The 27,813-nt window shown below is 57.0% G+C and overlaps 1 protein-coding gene across 2 annotated transcripts; it reads left to right on the top strand.

Moving 5' to 3' along the window:
* Nucleotides 1-27,261, top strand: TRIM29 (tripartite motif containing 29). Of its 2 annotated transcripts, XM_043482541.1 has the most exons (10): nt 1-985; nt 10,296-10,391; nt 11,144-11,377; nt 12,653-12,851; nt 15,461-15,562; nt 18,150-18,233; nt 20,351-20,446; nt 21,700-21,798; nt 23,144-23,220; nt 26,020-27,261. In XM_043482541.1, the coding sequence occupies exons 1-10, from the start codon at nt 182-184 to the stop codon at nt 26,080-26,082; spliced, it is 1,854 nt and encodes a 617-aa protein (XP_043338476.1). In that variant the 5' UTR covers nt 1-181; the 3' UTR covers nt 26,083-27,261. The 2 variants fall into 2 exon arrangements, with proteins under 2 accessions (XP_043338476.1, XP_043338477.1); XM_043482542.1 differs by lacking the exon at nt 21,700-21,798 and having other exon boundaries at nt 3-985.
* The last annotated feature ends 552 nt before the right edge of the window (nt 27,262-27,813 follow it).

The following is a 27,813-nucleotide window of genomic DNA, read 5'->3' as shown; positions in this document are numbered from 1 at the left end:
TCTGGGAGCCGCCTGCCTCTCCAGCCCGCCCGTTGTGTCAGGCCCTCCTCTCCGCTCCCCGTACGTAGGTGTGTCTTGGGCTCCGTGGCTGCCTGTCTCACTCCTGCAGAGACGCCGCCACCGAGAGGTCACCTACCCGCACCCCCAGCGCGCCCGACACAGACCAGCCAGGTGACCCGTGATGGAAGCTGCAGAGGCCTCCAGGAGCAACGGAGCCAGCCCGGAAGTCAGGGATGCCCGCAGCCCCCTGAGCCCTAATGGAAGCCTGGAGAATGGGGTCAAAGCTGAAGGCAAAGAGGCCAAGACTGCCAATGGGCACGGCGGGGAGGTGGCCGAGGGCAAGGGCGCAGGTGGCGCCCTGAAGCCGGGCGAAGGCAAGGGCTCCCTGTTCTCTGGCAGCGAGTGGCGGCGGCCCATCATCCAGTTTGTCGAGTCGGTGGATGACAAGGGATCCAGCTACTTCAGCATGGACTCTGGGGAAGGCAGGCGGTCGCCCTATGCCGGGCTCCAGCTGGGGGCTGCCAAGAAGCCGCCTGTCACCTTTGCCGAGAAGGGGGAGCTGCGCAGGTCCATGTTCTCAGAGCCCCGCAAGCCCGCGGTGTCCATCGTGGAGCCCGGGGATGTCCGGCGGAACAGCTACCCCCGGGGCGACTCCAGCACCTTCCTGCGCTCCAAGTCGGGCTCCGAGGAGGTCTTGTGCGACTCGTGCATCGGCAACAAGCAGAAGGCCGTCAAGTCCTGCCTGGTGTGCCAGGCCTCCTTCTGCGAGCTGCACCTCAAGCCCCACCTGGAGGGCGCCGCCTTCCGTGACCACCAGCTGCTCGAGCCCATCCGGGACTTCGAGGCCCGCAAGTGCCCTCTGCATGGCAAGACCATGGAGCTCTTCTGCCAGACGGACCAGACCTGTATCTGCTACCTCTGCATGTTCCAGGAGCACAAGAACCACAGCACTGTGACCGTGGAAGAGGCCAAGGCCGAGAAGGAGGTAAGAGCTGGCTCCTCTAGGCGTCTCCTCCCTACAGTACCCTCCCACCTCATCTTCTCCACTGGACGCTCCCAGGGTCTGAGCCTTACCTCTCTGCTGTCCCTGGTTCTTACAGAAAATAGTTCTTTCCCCTCCTACCCCCAGGCTGGAAGTCAGAGATGGCTCCCCAATCCTCTAAGGCCTCAGGAGTCAGGTCATCTCCTAAATGAGCAAAGAGGGGCTCAGCAAAGATGGGGGGCTTGGCCAAGGTCATAGGATAAATTCAAGTCAGGCCAGGAGATCAGCATTCAGTCCTGGGCTCTCTGCCTGGCTGGGTGCTTCTTTCTTCCTTTCTACTTAGTGGCTAAGTCACCCAATCATGTCCAAGTCTTTGTGACTCCATGGACTGTAGCCCACCAGGGTCCTCTATCCATGGAATTCTCCAGGCAAGAATTCTGGAGTGGGTTGCCATTTCCTTCTCCAGGGGATTCCCCACCCAGGGGTCAAACCCGGGTCTTCTGCCTTGCAGGCAGATTCTTCACTATCTGAGCCACTGGGAAAGCCACCTCTTTCTACTTAAGGGAGAGAGAGAATTCTTCCTAGCTGAGTAGGACTGGCTCGTGGGGATAAGTCATGGGTGAGGAGGAGGGAATTTGGGGACCATATCAAGGCCCTTTTTTCCTGACTTCGGAGTTGGTCTCTGTAGGACAGTGGCTCCTTCTTGTTCTGTCTGATCCCCCAGCCAGTCTTCACACTCCCAGTGGCCTCCTTTATCCTTCCCTCAGCTGGATCCTCAGTGCTTTGTGTGTGTGTGGCCGTTGCCTGTAGGTGGACACTTGTAGTGAGGGTTGAGTGGGGGGGGGTGTACATATATGTGTGCCTGTGTGTGTTTTTTGTGCACGTGGGTGTTTGTATATGGATGTTTGCATCTGACTGTATATGAGGTATGTAAGTGTGTGTGCATGTGTTCTGTGTACGTGATTCTGCCTGTTCTGCGGGGAGGAGCAGAGGCGTGTGGAGGCTTGTGGATGTGGTACACCTTACACTTGGAGAGTGTGTGCTGGGATGAGGGCTCGTCTGTGGCTCCACAGATGCTGGGACTCCTCCCCCCACAGCAACACAGCCCCCTGACATGGGGCAGCCTCCAGCCGGGGTCAGCCGTGCTCATTGTCAAGGCAGGAGGCTCTGCTTTCTGCACCCCCCCCAGAATGGGGCAGCACAGGCCCCACTCTGTGCCCAGCCTTCCTGACCTGAAGTCTGTGGGTTACTCTTTCCTATCCATACTCCTGGGAAGGAGAGACGAGTCAGAGATGACAAAAGACTCAAAGAGCCTTTTCAGAAGCCTCATTTGGCCCAGGAAAAAAAGGTGATCCTAGTCTCCCTAACTCCCTGACCCCAGCCTGGCTTCAGGCTTCAGACAGGGAGACGGAGATGGGGCAGGGGCCATGGATCTCCTCCAGGATCTCACTTAGGGAATCAAAACAGAATGAGGGTTAATTATCCTCAACCACCACAAGCAAGAAATTGCAGAGCCCCAGGCTGGGTTTTAGGAGACCTCAGCTCCAGTCCTCGTTTTCCCTCCAACCAGCTGTAAGACAGCGGACAAGTCCCTTATGTTCTCTCAGGCTTGGTTTCCCTTCATTTGAAGCTAAGGGATTGGACTAGATTGGAAGTTTTCAAATGACCACCTGGAGCCTGAAGATTCTTAGGAGTGTCTTTGAGATGTCAGAGATGACGAGGGGGGCAAACTGATGCCAAGGAGGCAGGGGCCCCAGGTTACCATTGCTGCTGCAAGCAGCTGTGCCACGCTCATGCCCAGTCATGTCCGAATCTTTGCAATCCTTTGGAAGTAGCCCACCAGGCTCCTCTGTCCATGGGATTTTCCAGCACCTGCTCTTCTTTATCTGTTATATGTGTAGGGCTTGGTCTCACATTTTATTTGAAACCAGGGTATCTCCACTTAAGAAAAGCCTGAGTGCCCCAGAGGACAGGACAGTCTTGGCAGTTTTCTCTGGCAGCACCTGGGACTTGGAGTTCATGCTCTAGGGCTCGTGATGTAGGTCAAGAGGCAGAGCTCAGACGCACAAACCAGTCTGGGGTGCATCTGCCTAGTTACACAGCAGCGCTGTAAGTAAACATCAACTTGCAGAGGACTGGATGCCTAGAATGCTAGGCTGGATGGAGAATGAGCAATCTTGGCATCTCCTCTCCACCTTGCGTGGGGACACAGGCCCAGAGGAAGGAAGGGACCCGTCCAGGCTCAGTGCTTAAGGAAGAAGCCCCCTGAGTCCTCTTCCAGTGTTTGAGAGCAACTGGGGGAAGGGGGATGGGATTCAGGAGGTGTGTGCCTTACGGGGGCTCAGGGGGAAATGTCTGATCCACTGGAATGACTTTAATGGTGGGAGCTTCAGACTGTGTGTGTGTGTGTGTGCGTGTGTGTGCATGTGTATGTGTACTGCAGCATAGGTGCTGAGCAGCTGAGTGGAGACAGAGATGGAGTGGAGCTCTTTGTCCAGGCCCAGCACCTCTGGAATGTCAGACACGGGGGGCGTTGGCATAGAGCAGCCTTAGGTAGGTTGACAGATCAAAGTGAATGAGCCTGTCAGCTCTGACATCCTTCAGAGGCAGTCCCTGCAGACCCAAACATAAGCCTACACACAACTTTTTTGCAACAAGTCCTGTCCAGAACCTGTTCTGCAGGCTGGTCGGTGAGGCCCGGATGAGGCCATCACTGATCTATCATGGTTTCTTGTATGAGACTGTAGACAACACCCTGGGCTGCAGTGCTTTTGGGCCTCGACTCTACAGAACCTGAGCAGAGGTGGTGTTGGAGAAAGGCCGCTTGGTGTGCCAACATGACAATCCTTCCTCTGCCAACCCAAGGTCAGAAGGTTTCCAGTTCCACTCTGAATGTCACAAGGAGGGTCCACAGATGTCCTGAGCTGCACCCCTCTGCCTCTGGCTTAGAAGGATGAGATTTTTGTTGTTGCTTAGTTGCTAAGTCGTGTCTGACTCTTTTGTGACCCCATGGACTGTAGTCCCCCAGGCTCCCCTGTCCACGGGATTTCCCAGGCAAGAATACTGGAGTGGGTTGCCATGCCCTGCTCCAGGGGATCTTTCCGACCCAGGGATCAAACCCACGTCTCTTATGTCTGTTGCATTGGCAGGTGGGTTCTTCACCACTAGTGCCAACTGGGAAGCCCTCTGAATGTACAGATCCATTCTTTTCTGTGTCTCATGGCCTGTTTTCTGTCTCTCCCGAGTACCTTCTGCTGCATTGGGTCAGAGTGGAGGATTCCTGGCCACGACTCTTGCTGTTGGGTAGTCTGCCTGATGTGGGTCCTCTGGCCTCTAGGTCGGCAGCCTGGCCAGGCATGGGGAGGAGCACTCAGGACAAGCATTGCTCTGGAGGGCGAGGTCCTAACTCAGTCATGCAGCTCAGATTCGATGCCGCGGCCACTCTGCTGAGGCCATCATTCGGTGCAGGTCCTTCCTGCCGCAGTGGTCTGTGGCTTTGCCTCTGGTCTCATTGCTCAGTTCTTTCCATGAAGTCTGAGCTGCCAGGCTGCTGGCCATGGGCAGTTGCTGGTCTTTGAGCTTTGGGAGATGTGCTGGTCTGGGCTTTTGGGGCTCTCTGGGTGGACCACCATGACCAAGTTCGGGAAGAGGAGCCAGGAGGCTAAAGGCCTGGAATGGGGTGTGGGGGTGTCTGAGACCACTCTTCTCGGAGATATTGGGGGGAAACTGCTGTGGGACAATGTGGGTGAGAAAGGAGGTGGGGTGACCTCTGTGGGTGCTGAGGAGGAAAGGACCAAATGAAAGAAGTATAGAGACAGGAAGCGGAGAGAGCGCCAGGCAGGTGGGCAGGGGATGCCTCACCTTTATGGAGTACATTGATGTGCCAGGCGCTGGCCTGGGCATTTATACTGTTACTCCTGACAACAGTCCACGGATGGGAGTATCTGCACCTATATTACAGGTGAAGAAATGGGATCTGAGATGCCAAGAGACTTAACCAGTATTCCAGCACTGGAGGTGGCTGAGTGGGAGTGGCCGAGCTGGGATTCAAACTCAGCGTGGCCATAGCCCAGCCTGTTCTCTCTCACTATTTCACATGGCCGAGGCCATATAACCATGCAACATTTTAAATGTTGTTCCCACAGGGTTGGCAGAGGCTCCTCGGAGTTCCCTGGGGTTCTGGTTCAGGGTACAAGATATGTATATTTAGATCACCCTCAGGGATTCTAATGTGTAGCCAGGTTGGAAATCAGGAATCTAGTCCAGTTTTACCAGGAAGAAAAGAGGCCTGGGAGGTGGGGTAACTTCTCAAGGCCCCACTGCTGGTCTGGAGTCCGCTTGGATGATGCTCTTCTCCGCCCCCAATCTTGCCCTTTCCTCATCCTGACAACCAAGGAAGCAAGAGGAACGGTGAGTCCCAACGAAGCCGATGAATACTGGGCTGGTTGACACCTGGGTGGGAATGCATAAATCTATCCAGCATTTCAGATTCTTATCCAGATAATTACCATTTGTCTGAAAGTACAAATTTGGCAATTAACTGGCTCATTTGGCAAATGTCATAGCCAATGGCCCATGTGGTTAATTCAGACCAGAGGAGGATCCTGGGCCCCATTTCCCCTTCCCTGGGGGCAGCACAGGCACACCTGTCCAGGTGAGCGCTCAGGTGTGTCTGCACCTGAAGGCCCAGGCTGTCCTGGCCGAGGCACCACCAGCTGCTAGCCACCTCTTTGCTCCCCCAAGGCCGGAAGGATTTCACGGCTGGGTGGCCTACACAGGGCCCATCCCAGCCACAGAGCGAGAGGCAACAGGAGGAGTGTGGGAGAAGGGAACAAAGAAGGCATTTAAGGGCAGGTCTGGGCAGGGCGAAGGGGTGAGCAGGGAGCAGAAGGAAGTCGGAGGGAGGTGTAGACAGGGTGGAGCTGACAGGAGCTGAGGCCCCATCAGGGGATTTAATCAGAGTCCTAGGGAGGAGGGAAGGGCTTCCCAGGTGATGCTAGTGGTCAAGAACTCACCTGCCAATGCAGAAGGCTTGACAGACACAGGTTTGATCCCTGGGTCAGGAAGATCCCCTGGAGGAGGGCATGGCAACCCACTCTAATATTCTTGCCTGGAGAATCCCATGGAGAAAGGAGCTTAGTGGGCTAGAGTCCATAGGATCGCAAAGAGTTGGACTTGACTGAAACGACTTAGCAAGCCCAGGGAGGAGAAGGAGAAAGCGGGGCCTTAGGGGGCGATGGGGACGTGTGGGGAGGACAGGGAGAGAGGCAGAATCCATGAACTGCCCCGTCTATGAGGTAGGGGGTGGGGAGGCCTGGCACTACAATGTCCTGGATGATACAGAGAACAGCCCAGGAGTTGAGGCCATGTAACCGAGCTGAGTCCTGTCTCTGTGTCATGGTCCTCCCACTTCCTCACTGGGAGAACTCAGGCAAGCTCCTCAATCTGCCTCGGCCTTGGGTTCTGTATCTGTAAAATGGGGACAACACGGCTTACCTCCCCAGGGGGCTTTTGAGATGAAAGGAGAAATTCAAGCACACAGTGAATGCTCAACAAAGCAATTAGGGTCCTTCTATGGTGACAGGAGAACCCAGTATTTCAGAACCTTCCTATGTTATATTGTTTTCTGTCTCCTGCCTCATCTGGCTTTTGTGCAGCCTGGCCAGCAGGAAAAAATTGCCACGGGCTAAACAGGTGCTGTTTGCATCCCCAGAGGTCTCAGCTCAAACCCTCCTCTCCTAACAGGGTAGCACTCACCCCATACGTGAGAGCAGACCCTTCTAGTAGCACAGAATTCACAGCCCAAGGTCCCTTCTGAGATCCCACTCTGCTCAGCAAGTCAGGGCTTGCGAGGCCTCCACTCCGCCCGTGTTGACTTCCCCGGTGCCCCAAAGAAACCAGGAGACCAGTATCCCCCGCCCTGACTGATGCATCCACCCACGGCTGCAGACAGCAAGGCTCCGCTTTTGACCCTGCCCTTGCATGTTTCCAGATCACTGGCAGCCTCTCCCTCCACCCCTCCCAGGTCACTGGCCAGCATCTCTGGCTCTCCTCGGCACATCCCCTCCCACTAGCCTCCCTCTTCCTGGCCTCTCTTACACAGGCTGGACCCCGGGGGCTGACTCCTGCTGTCCTTGGCTGAGGCTCTTCACTCTTCTAAAGCCTCTGGACTCTCCCTCCCCGGGATTCAGTGCCGTCTTCCTCCCTCTTGGCCAGTGAGTCTGTGCTCTTGTGGGTAAGACATTCCCAAGCACCTCTGTGCATTCCACTGGCTCCTCACCTCCCCCTTCTCTAGGAAGACCTTCTACCACTCACAGCAGGTAGCCCGCCTGCACCCCGTTTATCCTCCTTCTGTTCTGTTTTCCCCCAACATCCTCCAGTCTTCAGTTATCCACCATCTCGTCTCTACATCCTCAGGGCTTCCCTGGTGGCTCAGATGGTAAAGAATCCACCTGCAATGCAGGAGACCTGGGTTCAATCCCTGGGTCGAGATGATACCCTGAAGAAGGGCATGGCTATCTACTCCAGTATTCTTGCCTGGAGAATCCCATGGACAGAGGAGCCTGGTGGGCTACAGTCCATGGGGTCACAAAGAGTTGGACACGACTGAGCACCTTTCACTTCATATTCTTGACCTCTTGATGTCTTGACCTCCCTCCTTTCTGTACACTTCACTCTGTATCCTGACTGTGTACACACCACACCTGGACCCCAGCACACACCATCCCAACCATTGAATACCACCAAGACCCACCTGCTCACCCCTGCCTGCTCCCACCTCTTACCTGTGCCCTGCGGGCCTGCCTGCCTCCCTGTCCTCTCCCCTCCAAGCTCCGGTCCACGGAAGGTGCCCGACACAGCAGTGGTGACGGGACCAGTGGTCAGTGCTTTTCTCTACAGTCTCATCTGCCTGGTCCCAGTTCATCCCACACCTGCCTGGGAGGTGGTCCTCTTACTACCTCCATGAAAGACAGCGTGACTAGGGCATGGAGGAGTTTAGTAACTTGCAAAGGCCACCTGCCTGGAGGTGGTGGTAACTGGATTCAAACCTTTGGACTCCAGTCCTGGGCTCTGGGTGGGCTCCTCCTGGATCCCCCAGGCTTGTTTCATGGAAGAATTGCCCTGTCTCCGCTTCCCTGGGCCTGGGGGAGTGAGTGCATGTTTGCTGTCTGCTTTCCTTGTTCTGGGTGCGAGGTGGGGGTGAGGAATCCCAGTGCCAGCTGCTCATCTCTGGGCTGGTGACAACATCTCAGATGCAGGGGGGAGGGGATTCCAGCATCCCCCCCCCCTCCTCAGGCCTCACTTGCTGCAGGTGAGGGGGTGAGGGGGTTATCCAGGAATGGGAAAGTTGCCCAGCACTGTCCAGTCTTTAGGCTTCTTCCTCACAGCTTGGACCCATTACCAGTCCCAGCCTTCTTAGGAACCTTCCAGGCCACCATCTCTGCCCACCTCTGTGTTTTGGGCTCTTGGTTCTGCCCACCTCCTGCCCACTGGGAGTCTCCACTGCCCACGTGAGGTCTTTCTGTCTTTGCTCTCCACCCTCCCTCCACCCAGTCTGTGGAGAGCTGGCTTCTCTCAGCCTTTGTCCAGAGATTGGGCCAAACCCCCGTCCTCGTCCGCTTTTATTCCTCTTCACAAACAATTCCCATCTTGGCTGGTGGCATTTTCCGTGTTGTGGGATTTCTCGTGTGTAGCTGGTGGGGCGCTGGCTTCCTGAGAAGAACTGAGAGTCTGCGGCCCGGAGAGCCCTGGGGTGTGGGCAGAGGGGCGGGGTGGGAATCCTGGGCTTCGGGTCCGGGAGCTTTTCGGCTCCCGCCCCAGTCCTTCCCACCATCCCCACCAGCCTCTCAGTGCTCTTTTCCACAAAAGCCAGGATGCTCCCTCCTGCATCAGTTCCCTTCCCTGGGTCTCTGCACCAGGGACCCACCGGCAGCCCCTGGCCTGGGGGAGCATCCGGGAATTGTGACGTGTGTGCACAGTGGTTCAGGGCTCCTTGCCAGCACAGTTCCCATTCCTGGTGGTTTGTGGCATCCACATCTTGATTCTTCTTGTGTTTCCTCAATGAGATGGCTGGAAAGGGTTGGGACTCTGTTCAAAATCCAGTGTAGCGGGGAGACCTTGAGTACTCTGGGGTGCTCTCGGATGCCCGGTCTTCCTGCTTTCAGGTGGAAATCACCCACCTGCCTTTCAAACTGGAAGGTGTTTGGGGAGCACCAGTGGGGAACCCACAGATCAAAAGAGGTGCCTCTTGGCTGGACTCTATTGGCCTTAGCTTCACGCGGGCTTCCCCAGTGGCTCAATGGATAAAGAATCTGCCTGCATAGCAGAAGATGTAGGTTCGATTCCTGGGTTAGGAAGATTCCCCTGGAGAAGGAAATGGCAACCCACTTGAGTATTCTTGCCTGGGAGATCCCATGGACAGAGGAGCCTGAAGGGCTACAGTCCATGGGGTCACAGAGTCAGACATAACTGAGTGACTAATCGTACACGTAGTTCATGCTTCCCCTTTTTTTTGTGTCGTAGCTGCTTTTCAGAGAAGGGTGTTTCTCCAATGGAAGGAAGCTGTTATCCACACTTTCTATATCAGAGCTCATGTCCCAGTTCATTCCTGATAGATCCTCTTCCCAACCCACCCCAGACCCTGACAGCCCATATTCTCTTCCTGAGCAGGGAACCTGGATCCTCTCTTTCCCTTCTCCCATCCACCCTCACTGCCTCACTCGCTGGCCTCTCTCCTCCCCCAGGGACTTGAATAAAGTCCCAATCTTGCCCAGACTGCAAACTGCGCTCCATTTCCCATAAACAGGTTTACAGCTGTGCCTGCCCAGACAGACTCCCCGCTGGCGGCAACCCAGACTCCTGCTTGCAACACAAGCCTCACGTCATGTCATAGAAACGCTGTACCCTCTTACTGCCATGGGACGCTCCCTGGGCTGGGCTGGGCTGAGCTGGGCTGGGTCCCCTTTCTCCTGTAAGCTGCTTCCCAATGGCTCCAGGTCCATTGAAAGGAGTGAGAACCCCCCAGTGAGCTTCCTTCCTGCTCACGTTGGATGGAGGGCCTGGTAGAGGGTCTGCCTTATAAAGACATGGCTGGGTTGCCCAGCCTCAGAGCCCAGAGTTTACAATGAGGTGGCGCTTGACTTGTTGCGGGATCCTTGATGACTGGCACAGTGCCTGGCATTTTCAAGGGCCCGGTGAGTGTTGGTTGAATGAAGGGCAGAATGATGATTTGTGGGCCCTCCTCTCTGACTCTCTGGATCTTTTCCACTTCCTCCCTCTGACTTTTCCTCCAACCCCGGCTCCTTCCCTACAGACGGAACTGTCACTGCAAAAGGAACAGCTGCAGCTCAAGATCATTGAGATAGAAGATGAAGCTGAGAAGTGGCAGAAGGAGAAGGACCGCATCAAGGTGAGCAGCGCCCATGGTCTCCCACCAGTGCGGCCTGGAGGAGGCAGGCCTGGGCCTGAGCTCTTGCTCAAGGTCTCAGGCCCACATTTACATCCTACACTTGTTTCTTCTGGGTTCTTTTACCCTTTTTGGCATTTCCACAAGTTCGCCTTCTAAGTCTGGGCCAGGCATCCACATGGGATGTTGCCCGTCACCTAATGCTCATCTTCTATCATCTCAAGACCCTGGACCAGCTTATCCTGTGTGTCTCCCAATGTCCGCCAATGTCTATTCTGCCCACTGACTGCCCAGTCGTCAAATGCATGCCATTTTCCCTTTATTTGTGCAGTGTGGCAAGATGAATGTCTGCCCTGGTTTGAATACTTGTAAACTACGACCTGAGATAATTGATTCTTGAACCTGGCTACATAAACAGCTCATCAATTCACTTTCTGAATGATGCTTGATTCTGGCTGAGGTTTCAGTGGACACACCCTGACTCCTCTGGAACTTTTGGACCCACAGAGATGCCCAAGCATAGAATGATGGTTCATGTCAAACCATTGAGTGGGAGGAGCTGCTGATGGATAAGGAAGGGTGGGCTGTAAAAACACCCTGGCCATCTCTATCAAGAGATAGGATCCCTCAGTGATGCCTTGGAATGAGATTCTTGACTGAACAGGCTTGCCGGGTCGGGGCAATAGAAATGCCCTGACTCTATGCTGGGAACATAAAGATGCACCTCCTCCCCTCTGCCCTCACCCTGGACCCAGAGCTTCACCACCAATGAGAAGGCCATCCTGGAGCAGAGCTTCCGGGACCTGGTGCGGGACCTGGAGAAGCAGAAGGAGGAAGTGAGGGCTGCGCTGGAGCAGCGGGAGCAGGATGCAGTGGACCAGGTGAAGGTGATCGTGGATGCTCTGGAAGAGAGGGCCAAGGTGCTGCAGGACGACAAGCAGACCAGGGAGCAGCTGCACAGCATCAGCGACTCGGTGCTGTTTCTGCAGGTAACGAACAGCTCTGCTGCCCCTCAACCCCTCACTCCTTCCATCCGCTTACCCAAACCCTCATCCAGTGTCTGTCTGTCCATCCATCCCGGTATCCACCATTCATCATCCATCCATCCATCCCTCTAAGCTCCGTTCCATCTATTTAATTTTCCATCCAAGCCATCCTACCCACTTTAAAGATGGCACACAAAGATCACCTTGTACCAACTTCAACTGATACGTATTAATAGTACTTCAGGAAACAGTTCTGTGATAGATTAGTGATGCCTGCTTTGGGTATGGGAGAGTGGTAAGTAGGCATGCATATTTGCTACCTCTGATCTGGTCTGTCCATCTGTTCCTCCATCCTTCCATCTGCTAGAGTATTTTGGGCACTGTACACCCAAACATACACAGTTTTAGGTGCTGTGGAGAATAGGAAGGTAGAAGACGTAGTTTTTTCCCTCAAGGAGCTGCAATCCAGCTGGGAAGATAAGACACATACAATTAGAGAACAATATAGAAGAGCATGTAATTAAGTGATAAAGCCTATGGTTCAGGAGATAAGTGCCTGTGGAAGCTCTGGGAAGGGCAGACAGGCTGGAGACAGTTTTATGGAGGCAGTGGAACTTGAACTGGGTCTTGAAAGCCCGTTAAGATTTGAAAAGATGTAGAGAGTTTCCAGTGAGGGAGAAAGAAGGTAACACGTGCCAGAGCATTGGGCAGGACTGAGGGCACGTGCAGGGGGAGAGACCACTGCGACTGACCCGCACTGCTAGTAATTCCTTGCCTTTCTTTGGTGGTTTCACTCCCAAAGACTTTGCAGCTCGTGTTGCTCCCATAAACCCAAATAAATCCCTACGGCTGGCACCATGCATCCAATTTAAGAGATGGGAGCCACGGAGTCACATGCCTGACTGCTAGTGCCATCAGGGATAGTAGCATCTAATGGATTTTATTTACTTATTTTTTTAAATTTAATTTCATTTTTTGGCTTGTGGGGGTCTTAGTCCCCCAACCAGGGATTAAGCCCATGCCCTCAGCAGTGAAAGCACAGAGTCTTAACAACTGGACCACCAGGGAAGTCCCCATCTAGTAGATTTTAATCAAACCCTCTCATTTTACAGATGAATAAGAAATGAGGGCCCAGTGAGGAAAAGTGAGGCCAGTAAATAGCCAAGCTGGATGTCAACCCACCTCCTCTGGCTTCCGGCTGAGTCTTCCAGCTAGACTGTGGGTCCCCATGGCTCCTAAAGACCCAGGACATTAATGGCTTCTTTCCTTTCCTGGTAGGAATTTGGTGCTTTGATGAGCAATTACTCCCTCCCGCCACCCCTGCCCACCTATCATGTTCTGCTGGAGGGGGAGGGCCTGGGGCAGTCGCTGGGCAACTGCAAGGACGACCTGCTTAACGTGTGCATGCGCCACGTTGAGAAGATGTGCAAGGCGGACCTGAGCCGCAACTTCATTGAGAGGAACCACATGGAGAATGGTAAGTCCCCTCTTGTGGGTGGGCGCCAAGGCCGTGGAGGTTTTCTCCTAGGTCAATTCCTGCTGCCTGGCTCAGGCTGGCATCCCACCAGCTGGCCCCTCACTGTTTCCAGCCTCCCATCTCACCTAAGGGTGTTTGGACAAGACTCAGAGGTGGTACCCTCCTCTCTGAAAGTTGCTGCCCAAGTTATGCAGCTATTACAAGAGGCCTCCAGGGGAGCATCCCAGGTACTGGCTAGGGAGATGCACCACTAGGGACAAATGTCTTCTCCCTGGATTGTCCATCAAACTCGGATTGGTTTCACAGCTCTGCGTCTGACAAGGGGGACCTAAGCCAGGAGCTGTGTGGATGCTGAAAATTGTAAGGGCCAGACTCCAGTCTAGGGGCTTTGTAGGCTCCAGGGGACATGACCTAGAACTGCATGCAGGCTTTTAGGGAGAACTTGCCTGTCATCATGGCTGTGCTGAGCCCAGAGGTGGACTTGGCCTGGTGGACTGGCTGGGCATGGTTGAGCATAGCGTGTCTCGGTGACTCACCAGCTCCCCTGAAGTCGGCTTCTCTATTGAATCACGCTGTCCTCTGGAGAGGCAACTGAATCATCTTCATAGAAAGCCTCCAAACATGAGAAACTGCCCCGTTAAGTGCTTTACCACCAGTCCCAGCCCAGCCCCGTAGGGCCCGAAGCTGGACACTTTCCCCAAACTCCACCCGGTGGCCCAGGCCTTGAGGATGCAGCCTAGTTAATGATTTCTAGCTGCAACACCCAGAGGAAGTGACACTGTCTTTGGTCTCCAAAGGGAGTATGTGATTCTTTGGGGCATGAGATGGGGGTATGGTGCACCAAGGGGCTGGGACTCAGAGGGTGGTGTTTGTATGTCTTGGGGATGTTGACATCACATAGTGTCCCCAGGAGATGTGAGGGACATGGCCACCTCTGAGGACAGATAAGCCACTGCTGCAAGACAATCATTTGGCTTCAAGGGGAATTTGGGTCCTGAAATCCCCTTGAAAATGGCAACGACCCCGTTGGGGACAGCCCTCTGTGATCCGGTGCTCTCTGGAGGCTGGCTTTTTGTAAGCGCCTCTCTTGCATTATTTTAGTCTCCCTGGGGGATGTATGGCATCTCACGAAAGAAGGAGATTTTCAAAGGGCACACAGCTAAGCAGGGGGTGAGCTGGGTTTCATATTCAAACCCTCCACCCACATCTTCTCATTGGAGAAGCTGTTGCTCGTGGTAGCCTGCAGAGGAGGAGCGGGTGTGAGGGTCAGGCTCCCTGGGGCACAGAACTGGTGGGGGAGCTCCTCAGCTGAGGTCAGGCCAGACCCATGAGGACGGCCTTGACGGCGTTGGGATGGCCTATGAGCCTCGTGGGCGCAGGGACCCCCCACCTCCCACCACTGCTTGCCCACTGTGCCATTTCTAGGTCATGACTGTGTTGGCCGTGGCCTCCGTGCAGGTGTGGGCCTGCGCCCTGTACAAGGTGTGCGGGGAGACAGCTGCCAGGAGCAGGATGGGCTGTGCTGACGTCAGCGGCTCTACACCTGTGCCTGGGGCCCTGGGCCTCCGAGTTGGCGTTTTGTCCCTGCTGTGCTGCTGGGAGTGTGTCTGGCTGTAGGAGGTGGGAGGTGGGTGGCCAGTGAGTCAGACCTTGGAGTGACCATCTTCTTCCTTGATGGTGGTCTGCCCACCAGGCCAGGGGCTCAGTTCTCACCATCAAAGGTGCGCGGGCTGAGAGACACCAGGGCATCTCCCTCCTGGGCTTGGTGGGGAGGGAGCTGGACCAATATCCAAGAGGATGATTGTTTGTCATGACGTGCCTACTGTGTGCCAGGCCCCTGCTTGGCCCACATGATGGAGATGAAGGGTGAGGGTCTAAGTCCCCCACTCCTCCTCTTGCCCAGGAGAGAGGGAGAGGGAAGGGCAGAGGGAGAGGAGGAGATGGAGAAGAAGCAAGAGAGAGGAATGGGGTGGAGGACAAGCATGGAGCCACAGGTCTGTTTGGGTTCAGGGGTCTGCTGGTGGGTGCCAGGTGGGGGCAGTCGGTGACCCTTCTGAGTAGTTCACTCCCCTCTGCATGGTTCCACTCAGCCGCTTGGATCCCTGGCCCTGGAGGCCAGTGCTGGGACCTCATTCCACCCCCTGGGCTGTCAGCAGTGGCTGGGACAAGGCCAGGAAGTGGGCATGAGGGCTCGAATCTCAAATCTGCCCTTATGGGCCATGTGACATTGGGCAGTGGCTTCACTCACCTCCTGAGCCTCAATCTCCTTATCTGCCACCCGGGTATCTTCATGCCAGCCCAAGGGTTGATGGACACATCAGACAAGAAATGGAACTCAAAAGCACATCGTTAACTGCAAAGTGCTGTGCTTACCATCTCCTCATAGGAACCCATCCCAGCAAGGCCGGATGGCCCACTGCAAACCCTCCCTCGCCCACCAGGAGCTCAGGGCCAGAGCGGGTGCAGGGCAGGGGTGCCACCGTCTCTGAGCTTGGGGGCCTCGCCTCTCCCTGGGACAGAGCGGCCGCGGGCTGACTCAGTGATGCCCCCAGTGGGCCAGCTCGTCCTCCGCACCCGCCCTCTGCTGACCCGAGCTCTCTCCTTCCCAGGGGGTGACCATCGCTACGTGAACAACTACGGTAACAGCTACACCAGTGAGTGGAGCACTCCAGACGCCATGAAGAGATACTCCATGTACCTGACGCCCAAGGGTAAAAGAAGGGTGCGGGTCCTGCCGCTGGGGGCAGGTCCAGGAGAGACGTAGCCATGTTCCCCAGCAGGGCGACCCTCATGGACTTGCCTGGGAAGGTCCTGGCGTGTACCGCCTGCTGCTGTTGTTTAATGCCAAGTCATGTCCGACTCTTTTGCGACCCCATGCACTGTAGCCAGCCAGGCTTCTCTGTCCATGGGACTTCCCAGGCAAGAATACTGGAGTGGGCTGCCGTTTCCTTCTCCAGGGGATCTTCCCGACCCAGGGATCGAACCTGTGTCTCCTATGTCTCTACCACTGAGCCACCCAGGAGGCCCTTGTACCTGCTTACTGGTGCAGTTACCAGCACCTCTTGCTCTCCATTTGGCACCTGCTTCACTGGTTTCCCTGCCCTCTGCCACCCTCCTACCCTCCCACCTCCACCTCCAACCCACACCTCCTTCTCTTTCCTTCCAGAGGGACTCCTGGTGGTCTCATCCACTTCCATCTGCCAGGCTGAGCTGTGTTTTGCTTCTGCTTAGATTTCTGTCGTCCTGGGATAGGGCTGGCTCCTCCAGAACCATCCTGCTCCTCAAGGCAGTGGGGGCAGGGATTGAGGGCTGCTCTTGTAAATTCCTCAGTCCCCCCTCCCCCAGGCAGCCAGCCCTCCCTCCCAGGCCCCGGTGAGGCCCAGCCTGACGGGCGGCTGCCCAGCTGGGTGAGGGAAGGGACCAGCGCCGGCCTGTCCTTGCCCAGCGGTAGCCCGTCACATTCTTTGGCATCAGCAACAAACAAACCACAGTGATGCCCGTTACATAAGGGGGGGTGTGCCTGGTAGACAGAGGGGTGCATGCACATGCGTGTGTTTCAGGGGTCAGGGGTCAGGAGAAGAGAGGGTGTGTAGGGAAGGGGGAGACAGGAGACTCGGGGAAGACACCAGGGGCCTGGACGGGGAGACTTGAGGCCCTGGGCACTACTGACTCACACCCTTAGACACGCATGCACAGTGGGAGGGGCCCCAGGGGGTATTTGGAGAGATGAGCTCAGCAGAGAGGAACCTAGGCTGCCCCACCCAACGTCAAAACAACACCTGGATTTCCGGCGAGGCAGCTGGGCGCAGGGACCCTGCCCTACATTCCTGGTGGGGGCCAGCCAGGTCTGGGCTGGCCAGTTCTGCTTCTTTCCCTCCCCCGGGGCACTGTCCTTCGAGCCTAGTTCTCTGGGAAGATGAGCTGTGTTAGTCAGCTGTCCCAGCATCCCCGGCCGTGGTCCAGACCTTCGGCTCACCAGCTTCTGAGGACCAGACCCAGGGTGGTGTCAGACCCCGACTGGCCCTGCGGGGCTGGCCTGCTCTGTTGCAGATGGAGGGGAACTGAGTAATAATGGAGGGTTGAGGAAGGAGCATGGACCCGCCCAGGTGTCACCGGAGAGGCGGGGCCGGGTGGCCTTGAGCTGGTCCCTGCCCCTTCAGGATCCCTACCTGAGAAGAAGGGGGTTGGACTCAGCTGCTAGGAGAGCCTCCAGCTCTGGGACTGTGACTCAGGCTGTGACATTTGTAGGCAGAAGAAACAGGTTTATCCTGTCTCTGCCCCTTCACCCAGGACAGGAGGGAGGAGGAAATCTGCCCTCTGGGGGCTCCCAGGCTCAAGACAGAGACAAGGGAGGGGCCAAGGAGAGTGAGCAAGGAGATCAGGAAGCAGGGCCAGCCACCCTAGTCTGGGAGCTTTGGGGCAGTGGGGCTGGGCAGTGAGACTTCTGGAGGAGAGTTAGTTTACAGGCTCCCTGAAAGAGGGGCTGAGGGCTTGGAAGAGAGGGTGTGGCTGTGATGGGCGGAGGGCAAGGGGCGCGGGGGCTGGACTGAAGGTGTGAAGGTGTAGCACGCTCGCTCCCCTCCAGGACGGGAGTGGGGCCGCTTAGGCAGGAGGGCAGGAGCTGATGTGCACTCTAATGCATGCATGTGGTGTCTTCATCTGTGAAGTGAGGGTGTGGAACCCCTTCTTTCTGCCTTTCTTCCCAGACGGTTGTGCAGCCCAAATAGGGGAGGGAGGGAAACCCATGCCATTTAGGGCCAATCCCTGGGGAAAGCTTACCCAGGTGGGGAGGTATTCGTGGTACCAGCTCATCAGCCCCTCCAGCTGGCAGCCCTCACTGCACCTCTGCCCCCGTGGTGGCCCTGGTCCAGCTTCCTCACGGGCACCCCACCTCTCACCCAGCCTCTGGGGTCTCAGCACATAGGGCCTGGCTCGAGGGGGTTCTGGTGACCCTCAAAACCCCTAAGTAGGATGCCCATATGTCTTCATCCAGGACTTCATACTTCATACTTCATCCAGGATTCTCCAAGTTTACACTGGTACCCTCAGCATGACTACTAGCATCATCCCTATCACTCTCAAAACTATTCCGATCTGAATGGTAAATTATGTGGTCACCTTATCCTAGACCCAAGGGTGCTGTCTTGGTAGTGGAACCCAGGTCCTGACCCAGGCAGGCGGACCTGTTTTGGGGAGCAAGGAGTCCTGCTTGACACCCCTCAAGTCAGAGCCATAGGCCCCCGGCTGAGCCAGGCCCCCCTTTCTGGGATGACAGCCCCCTCCGCATCCCCTTCACAGGTGGGGCCAGGACCTCGTACCAGCCGGCCTCCCCGAGCCGCCTCTCCAAGGAGAAGAACTTCAACAATCTCTACGGCACCAAAGGTAGGAGGCGGCTTAGCGGGAGGGTGGCAGGGCCTCTGTGTGGGGCCATGCAGGCAGCAGGTGGGGGCGGGGCGATGGGCAGGGGGCCTGAACTCCCCATACGAAGTGGACTTGGGGAGCTGGAGTGGGGTTGGCCGGGAGGGTGAGGTGGGATCCTACCGAACTTAAGGGGTGTTCATGTGTATGTGTGCATGTGTGTGACATCGTTTGGCTGAGGAAAGGCAGGCAGGCACCTCCGCATCACTGGAATCTCTGAGTCCGTAAGGTCTTCTCCCTGAAGGATGAGTTGGGGAAAGTGGACCCCGGGGTGAGGTGTGTGAGGACTTCCCTCAGCAGGTGGCAGGCCAGGGGACCACAGAGGACTTTTCCTGATTTGTGCACTCCTGTGTCAGAAAGTCAGACACTAGTTAAAACAGGCTAGGGTAGCAGGCAAGGAAAAGTCAGGCATGCTATGGGATGGGCCATCCCTGGAGACCCAGGAGGTATGGTTGCCAGGGAGGTAAGTGGGCGACTTGTCTTTAAGACCCAGAAGGGGTGAAATGGGGGTGGAGATGTGCTTCCCCAGGGAGAGCTGCCAAGTGCAGGGTCCCCTCCTCTGCCCAAAGTGCAGAGGGCACTGCTCTGCCAAGGGCAGGGCCCAGCCCTTGATGGACCCGGGTTTGGGGGGCTCCTGGGTGTGTGCCACATGCAGATGGGGAGGGGACTCGGGCCAGCTCCACCAGAGTCCCTGGGGACACAGCACCAGGGGTCTGGAGAAGCAAGGAAGGAAGTGGGGTGCTAGTAGATCCGGAGACCTGGGGGTTGGGGCACTGTGGACAGGGCAGTGCCCAGGTCTCCATGTCCAGGATTGGGTTCATCGCAGGCACTGGACGCTGTGAGCTCCGTGAAGGCAGATGCCGGGTCTGTCCTGTTGCCTGCTGCCAACTTCAAGGTCCAGAAGGAGGGGCTCAGCAAACATTTGTTTAATGGGAGGAAGAGGGGGTGATGAATGGATGGATGAGAGGGCAAAGAAAATGGCCCCTTGGAGCCTTGGATGGACATGCCTAGTGAGAAAATGAGTGCAGACTCTGACAGAGCTCCTTGTGGGTGGGGGTTCATGACAGGGCAGGCAGTCAGCCCCCACCCCCACCTGACCTCTGACCTGCCACCCCCAGGCAGTGGCAGGAGATCTCCAGGGCTGGGGGGCTCCTCTGTGGTATGAGCTCAGCTGAGGGGAGCCGCCATGCTCGGAGCTGCTGAGAGGGAGGGATTGGAGTGGGCGGGCCTCCACGGGCAGCAGGGGGCTCTCAAATGCCCTCGTGGTGTCCCTGCTGTCCTCGCCACGCTGTCCCCAGGTCTGTTTACATCCACTGTAAGTGGACCACTGCAGCCTGTTCATCCTGGCACACAGAACTGCAGGGCTCGTAGCAGCTGCCTCGGTCTCCAACTTTTAGCTTGTGTTTGTGTTTATTTGTTCCTTTCCTCATTCATTCATCCATCAGCTGGACAGTGAGCGCCTTCCAGGAGCCAGGCTAGGTGCTGGGCACTGGGTGGGAGACTGGGTCAGACGGGCATACCACCTGCCCTCATGGAGCCAGTAGGGGAGATAGACCATTCAAGGTGTGATTACAATGTGATACGGGGTGTGGGGCTAAGACACATGCAGACTTGGGGGAGATGACGCGGAAGCTGATGCCTGAAGACCCAATGCATGAATTTGCTAAGTGTCGGGGTGCAGGTGGGCTCTCCTAGGCAGAGGACCTGGCCTGTGCCAAAAGCCTGGGGCAAGAGAGAGCCTGGTGTGCGTCAGGAGCTCAGGGCACAGCCTGGTTGGGGTGTTGAGTGCCGGGAGCGGGAAGTGGGGAAGCCAGGAAGTGGAGGCGGTGGAGAGGGGTGGGGGCAGAAACTCAGGAAAGAGCTGAGGGTCGTGTTAAGGACTTTGTACCTTAATCTGAGAGCAAGGACAGGACCATGCTTTAGAAGGACAACTTGATGGCAGGAAGGATTGGTCAGAGGTGTGATGAGGACTCAGCTGCCTCCTGGCTGGAGAGATTTGCAGAAATGGCCTCTGCAAACCCCCCCTCCACCCACCACGTGCCAGGCCACCCAGGGCTGACTCCGCTTCCTTTCTCCACCAGGTAACTACACCTCCCGGGTCTGGGAATACTCCTCCACCATTCAGAGCTCTGACGACATGCCTGCGGTGCAAGGCAGCTCCTCCTTCTCCCTGAAAGGTGAGCTCACCCCCATCGGGCCGTTGTCTTCTGGGCACTCCATAAGCCCTGCCTTGGTCTCTGCTCACCATGCCCCGCCTCCATCATGTCTCTGCCATCAGGAGGGCTGGGCCACCACACATGGGTCCCTCGGGATGCACTGTGATACAGGCCTTAGTGTCGGGGGTGAGGAAGACACACCATACCCTCTGTACCCTATGCCCCGACATCCCCAGGGGGCTTCCATCAGGCTTAATTTCCAAGCCTTCCTACTGCAGGAAGTTTATTTAACTTTGTCACCCAGTGACTTCCAGCCTCAGGTGACTCTAGAACCCTGTGGCCCAAGCACCTGTCAGCCTCCCATGGAGCCAGAGTCCTGCCAAGTCCCCGCTGGGCCGGGTGGACTACATGATCTTGAAGGCCTCCCTCCTGAGTCTGGTTCTGCCCCCAGAGCATTTGACAAGACTGAGTGGTCGATGCCTCCTGTCCCCCAGGGTTGAGGTCATTCTGAGGGGCTGGCCTGAGCCAGATCCCAGCTCCCAGTGGGCCCACGGCCCTCATGTCTCTTCCGAAAGGTCCACGGGGTAGCTCCGGGGGTGGTGGAAACAGGTCTGTCTGCCTTCTGGCTGGCAAACATCTGGCCTGGGAGCCTGGGTAAGCAGTCTGGGTGGGCTCAGGTGGGACAGGTGCAGGTGGACCCCCAGGCAGAGGTCTCAGACAGTTGCTTATCTAGCTGCCCCTTCTGGGCTGGGTCCCGGCCTCTACCCAGGGCTGGGATTCTGGGATCTACCCACAAGGGGATATGACTAGAGGGTCCCAGCCTGCAGGATCACTGGGTCAGAGTTGCACTGGGACTTGCTCTGGCCTGTCTGGCTTCCAGGAGGTCCCTCCCTGCTCTCTGGTCAAGCTTGGATCAAAGGCCACCAGGCAGGAAAGATGGCCCCCCTTAGGTGTGATTCAGAGCTTTCCTGCTCCTCAGCATCTCCCTGGCAGTCCGCAGTCTCTCCAGGTAGGGGGGCCTTGCTCTAGGATAGCCCCTGCTCAAATACACCAGGACCCCCAGGACACCTGTTGTCACCTTCATGCAGATCTGCTCAGAACTGGCCTAGATGGGGGTCCTGGGCATGGACTGCCCTGTGGCTCCCACCTGCATCTACTCTGGGGGTGCCGGGGAGGGCTGAGCAAGTGCTTTGAGAGCAGCAGCGACTGCGGAACCTGTGACCCCCTCTGGCCCCTCCTAGGACCAGTGCTAATGGCTCTCTCTCTCCCGGCAGGCACTGGGAAAGTCCCCTATCAGTTCACCACCTTGGGACAGGCCACCACAGAGTTTTCCAAACCACTGGACGGCAGTGGGCTGTTTAAAAATAATCCTGGTACCCGCCTGTTTTGCATCACCCCTCTTTTCTCTCCCACAGCAGGGCAACTGGGACATCCTACGGGGCTCTCTGCCACTTCTAGCGTGTCCTGGCCCCTCCCATCTCCCCAGAGGCCTCTGGCAGAATATGCATGCCCCCGCCCCCCCCCAACCTAGCCTACTCGCCCCGGATAATCCCTGCTGCACAGGCTGGTCTCCTGGACCACACCCTATCCCACCCCCATCCCCACCTCTCTCATGGCTGGCCTGGGGTTTTCTTTCTGGGAACTGAGAAGTGACCTGAATTCCCCCCTTGTCTTAACCTTCCGCTCAGGACCTGAGGGACCCTTTGCTTCCTTCTCTCCTTCCAAGACTGCCCCCACCCCCAGATGCAGGGAGACAGCCAGGTTCTCTGCATTGGCTCTGCCCCCTTGCCAAACGCCAGCCCTGGGAAGGGCCAGCCTCGCTGGCAGCCCGGCAGTGCTGCAGGTTCTGGTTCTGACCAGCTCACTGCCCTTCAAGCAGCCCGGTGCAGGGCTTCAGCCTGCCCCTGCCAAGACAGACCTTGTTAATTTCTTGAGCTCCTCTATGTCCAGCTCACAGTCTATTCCTTCCCCGGCAGCCTTGTCGCTCTCTGCAGGCTGAGGGCTGACACTAAGTGCTTTTCACAGTTCTGTGGATGGAGCCCCTTACAAACCTGCTGGGCTGAGGCAGAAGGATGGGGAGGTGGGCTCAGATAGCACTCCCCCGGACTAGCATCTCCGAGACCCCAGACCTAGAGAGTGCCCTGTGGACTTGCTGTTTGAACCCTGGACCACAGCCACATTACTGCCACTCTCTGGGCCCAGTTCTGACCACTGATTATTAGCTGTGCAGTCCAAGACAACAGGAACAAGGAAGACCTAGGTGGAATCCAGCGTAGTGCCTGGCTGGAGGCAGGCCGGGAAATGGGGAGCCTCGGGGAGTTGGAATGAGCACCTCCTGGTGGAGATCGGGCAGACTGTGCTTATAAAGGGGTTTTCCTGGGCTTTGGGGAGGGAAGGAGAGGGGCCTCTGGGATGAGACTGCAGGGTGGGGGTTGGCGATACCCGCAAGAGGTGTGATCCTGGCCGGATATGGGGTGATGCTCCCCTGCTGCCTGGCCCAGCCCACCTGGCCTGCTCCTCCTCCTTCTGTCTGCCTTGATGCCTCCTCCCTCTGGCCCACCTCCTCAGGATTTTCCATGGCACCCACCCTGGCTGCACTTGGTAATGGGCTGGATGGAGCTTGGTGGTCACTTTAGAGAGGGCGTCTGTGCTGCTCCAGTCCTGAGGCCCTGACCACCAGCCTGTGCTCCCTCTGACTGGAGCCCCTTGTCTCCCCAGGCTACCCTTCCCTCATCAGGAGCCAGAGTCCCAAGGCCCAGCCCCAGACCTGGAAATCCAGCAAGCAGACTTTACTGGTGAGTGAGGACTGCCTGCCTGGGCACTAGCATGTCCAGGGTGGGCCTTGAATGGGGCTCCCAGGGGCAACTGGTCATCACTTGTCCAGGGCCTGTGGGAGCATGGTGATATTTCCTGGCCACGGGATGGAGAGAGGAGGCAGTGTCCTGAACACCAGCTTCCAGCAAAGGGTAGTAAAGAAAGACCAAGGGCTGATAGGCAGGGGGCCTGGGTAAGCACAGATTTTCTGGGCCTCAATTTTCTAATCAGTAAAGCGGGAAGTTTTTAAAATTTGCAAATGGTTGTTGGCTGCCTCTGCTTATTGAATGGTGGCCAAAATGCTGAATATGGAGGACTGGCATCCTAGACATGAGTCTCACTTCCCTGGGGGTGAGTCTCCAGTTCTGACAGCATAGAGACCATTGGAATGATAGTGTGGGTGAAACAGAGGCTGCGAAGTTGGGAATAGAGATATTTAAGATTCGATAGCTAATGTCGCCAAGTAGGGGCATCAAAGAGCAGGACAAGAAGGAACATGGTCTTGGAGTCCAACCTCCTGGTAACTGTGTGACCCTGGATGAGTCAGAGCCTCTGGGACTCCACAATGCATTGCTGAGTTGGGATTGATCTGTAATATCTGTAGAGCTAACATACTGACCCCGCCCGAGACCTTAGTGATCAGGGCCTGTCCTTCACTGTGGAGGCTGGGCCTCCTCTTGGGAATGCTCTCTCCCAAGGCCTGTGCCAGGCCCTGCTGAAGGGGTCAGTCAGCTGCCTTGGATGGAGGCGGCCTCTGTGTGCACAGGGCCTGGAGCCCCTGGCTCCCTGCTGTCTTTGTATTTGGAGGTCAGAACATAGAGGTGATTTGCTCCCGGCTACAAAGAGGGACTGGGGCTGGTTTAATTGGAAGAGAATCTTTAATTTGCTGGCGATGGAACTAAGTGATGGTATGTGTAATTTGAACCAGGCCCAGGGCCACTGCAACAGCAGGGCTGCAAAAAGCAGATATGGGAAGAAAAAGGAAGGTTTCTGTTCCTGGCTCAGTCCTTCCCCACCCGCCCCCTACTTTCCCACCATCCCAGAACCCCAGTCCCAGCACAGAAGGCTCATCACCACCTTCAGATGCCTGGCAGGGTTCTCCGGTCCCAAGCTGGCACCCAGCAAGGGGGAAGATGGGGGCAGGTGCTAGTGTGGGCAGAGGCTGGCCTGGAGTCAGGATGCCTGGGCTCTTGCCCCAGTCCTCTCACCAACTTCAGTCATTCTTCCCCTGTACCTCAGTTTTCCCATCTGTAGCATGGGCAGATAGCCTGGATGATTTCCTAAGTCTTCCAACTTTCATGTGCTGTGACCCTGAGCCTGGGAGGGAACAGGGGCGGGAACAGGGGCAGGGGATGGGTGTGTATGTGCTGGGAGCACCCTGCCCAGATGCTGGGGGGCTCTGTGCCCACCCGCCGCTCGGTTCTCAATAAGACAGCACCATTCACTGACCTAAGATCCATTTGCTTGACCCAACCTTCCTTTAAGAAAGGCTTTGGCCTTTCCACTTTGCCTTACTGACTCTTTCAGGGTCCAGGCTGGCACTTGGGGATCAGGAGACTGGATCCAGGCCCTGCTCTCCTGCTAAGCAGCTGAGGAACTTTGGCTATGTCTCTCCCTGCCCTGAATCTCTGTCTCTTCCATTGTTTAACGAGTGGTTTAACCAAGGCCAGAGCTAACCTGTTAGTCCTCATGTTCCACAGGCCCCCAGCTCCACAGTGGACCAGATGTAGGCAAGGAGCTACTGTAGACACAGGTGTCCAGGCAGGCAGGGCCAGTGCAGGGGCTGGGGTCACCCTTGGGGTCTCCTGGGATCAGTGGAGTGTGAGATGGGCCCAGGCTCTGACCCAGTTCAAGGGCAAAGCCACTTGTGGAGACCCTCCAGGGGCCAGGGCACTCCCAAGGGCAAGCTGCAGCTAAATGTGCTCTTCCATTGCAGCTTGGAGGGTTGCTCAGGGCCCTGATGGAGTGATTGGGAGGAGAGGGGAGTGCTGATTTCATGAAATTGCTGCGGGACGTAATACACAGGGCTGGCAGGAAAGTTGTCACCCTCTCTGTCCCGAGAGATGCTTCCTGAATCCTGATGAGGGGACCAGCATGAGAGAAGTGGAGGGGCTGGCGTTGGGGAGAGGCCCCCAGTCTGTGTGGGCTGGGGGGTGGTTCGCCCTCTCCACACCCCCTTCTGTCAGGGAGAATGATGCAGAGAGAGCAGAGGCCAACCCCTGAGACTCAGAAGTGGTACATCGCTATGGGTGGAGGGAGGGGGGTTGAGTTCTGGAGCCAGGTTGCTGGGGTTCGGATCCCAGTGCCTCTGCTTACTAGCTAAGGGACCTTGGGTGAGTTGCTTAGCCTCTCTGTGCCTCAGTCTGTTCATGTATAAAATGGGTGTTTGCTAATAGTAACCCACTTAATTGGGTGGTTGTGAAAATTTAATGAAAGCCCCACACCAGGTCTGTAGATTAGAGAACACTGGATGAATGGGAGCTATGATGGTGCTGGGAGGGGCTTCCTGGGCGTGGAGAGAGCGTTTGACCGGGCTGAGGTTCGAGCTCACCCGTCAACTGGTGGAAAGAACTCTAATCAGGATGTGAACCTGGGGACTCTGATACCCCTGGCGCCCACCCCAGTCCCAGGGTAGATGGAACTCATAGGTTAGGCCACAGGGCCCTAGGGTCATTGGGGTTCAGACCACTGTTGCTTCCTGGTGGAGGTGAGGGGGTGGGGTCTGATTGGCGGGCACGCGTGCCATCGGACCTCCTAACCACTCTCCTTTTCCCACACAGTCGCACTACCGGCCCTTCTACGTCAACAAAGGCACCGGGGTTGGGTCCAATGAGGCCCCATGAGTTCCAGATGGGCTGGAGCGAGGCCCCGCCACCCCCGTCCTCCCCGCCGGCTGCTGCTCTCACTAAGCTTCTCATCTGGTGGGGAGGGTTCCGGCCCCGGCCTGCCCTCCCCTGCCCTCAGCCCGCTCTCTCAGGGCCACCTGGCCGCCCCCTTCCTCCTCGTCAGCTGTGCTCCATCCAGGCCTCTCCTGCTCTGTAATTAAGGGTCACCGTCTTTCCTGTGCTTGGATGGAGGTGGGAGACAGCTGGGCTTTTCACCTTTAACCCACCACCCTCCTGCCCTCGGGCAGGATCCTTGGGACCCGTGGCGGGTGCCCACGCAGTATTCACCCGCCTTCCCTGCCCGGCCCTGCTCTCTTCAGGCCTGTCGGCCACTTCTTTCCAAGGAGCCCTATGCCACGATGCAGTCAGTAGGCACCTGGCCACGACAGTTGCCCGCCTCCCTCCACCTCTTCCTGGCAGCTTGCCCCCCACCCCAGGAGAAGACTGGCCCCATGTGCCCTGCTTGGGTCCTGCCAAGCAGTGCCCAGCCCAGCAGGGCCACAGCCCTTGGCCACCACAGAGGGAAAGCTCCCAGTGTCCTGGCATCACCCTGCCCAGCCTTGAGTCTCCCCACATCCACCGTGAGTCTGTGGTCCCTGAGGACGGGCTTCCCTCACCACCAGGATGACCTTTGCCAGCCCTTTCTTTTGAGATAAGCCATTCCCTTGGCATGGCACACCCCACCCAGGAAGAGAGCTACTGGCCCAGTCGCTCTGAGGGAAATGTAGTTTACCTGCAGAATTTCATTAGTTTCATCATTGTGTTTCTCCCTGACAGTGGGAAGTGAGCAGGCAGGTGAAAGTGTGGCGGGGCTGGTAGCCAGAGGTGCTTATATTCAAGGGCGCCTTACACCCTGCCTGCACCCTCATCCACTGCCCCCACCAGAGTCTTCCTCCCCCCTCCGACTGCTCTCCACATTGCATGTTGTCATAGGGCCTCCTGGAGAGGAGCCCAATCCAGGAGCACCAACGCAGGGTCATCCCTGCTCTCACTGACCCCTCCCAAGGGCTGTGGGGGTCATGGGGAGCGGGCCGGCTGGCTGTCAGGGGTGGGAGGGGGGACTGGAGGGAGGGAGGCGTGGGGGAGGGAGACATTCAGCTTGGGCTTTCCCCTCTTGAATAAATCATTGATCATTCACTTCTTTGTACTGAACCACCGTTTCCCTCAGGGTCACCAGAGGGACTGGCTGCAGTTCTTCTGAACCCACTTTTTCCACCTCTGATGAGTATGTGGGTTGTCTCCTTTCTTCCATCCAGAAGACGTGGTTCCTCTTGGCCTCCCTCCCACCCCTCCCGACCCCAACCTGAGCCCCTAGTGGACAATACCCCCACCCCCCCTCACCCCACCTGAGTCCCTGGTGGGCAGTGTTCCCACCCCTCCCCACCCCCACCTGAGTCCCTGGTGGGCAGTGCTCCCACCCCTCCCCACTCCCCCCGAGTCCCTGGTGGGCAATGCTCTCAGCTGTCCCCACCCCACCTGAGTCCCTAGTGGACAATACCCCCACCTCCCCTCACCCCACCTGAGTCCCTGGTGGGCAGTGCTCCCACCCCTCCCCACCCCACCTGAGTCCCTGGTGGGCAGTGTTCCCACCCCTCCTCACCCCCACCTGAGTCCCTGGTGGGCAGTGCAGGAGACTGGACCTTCCTGAAGTGGCCTGGTTAACACTGAGCAGAAGGGAGGACGATGGGG

Source organism: Cervus canadensis, chromosome 11, assembly GCF_019320065.1.
Source record: "Cervus canadensis isolate Bull #8, Minnesota chromosome 11, ASM1932006v1, whole genome shotgun sequence".
In the NCBI taxonomy this organism is placed as follows: domain Eukaryota; kingdom Metazoa; phylum Chordata; class Mammalia; order Artiodactyla; family Cervidae; genus Cervus; species Cervus canadensis.
The sequence above is the reverse complement of the archived record's forward strand: the minus strand, read 5'-3'. Positions and strand labels throughout refer to the sequence as shown.

What these genes read in the sequence shown, in the direction of transcription:
- TRIM29 (XM_043482541.1), top strand. Translation starts at nt 182, where the DNA reads ATGGAAGCTGCAGAGGCCTCCAGGAGCAACGGAGCCAGCCCGGAAGTC. An exon ending in CATGTACCTGACGCCCAAGG is followed by an intron (nt 15,563 to 18,149) that starts GTAAAAGAAGGG and finishes TCCCCTTCACAG; the next exon opens with GTGGGGCCAGGACCTCGTAC. An exon ending in CTCCTCCTTCTCCCTGAAAG is followed by an intron (nt 20,447 to 21,699) that starts GTGAGCTCACCC and finishes CTCTCCCGGCAG; the next exon opens with GCACTGGGAAAGTCCCCTAT.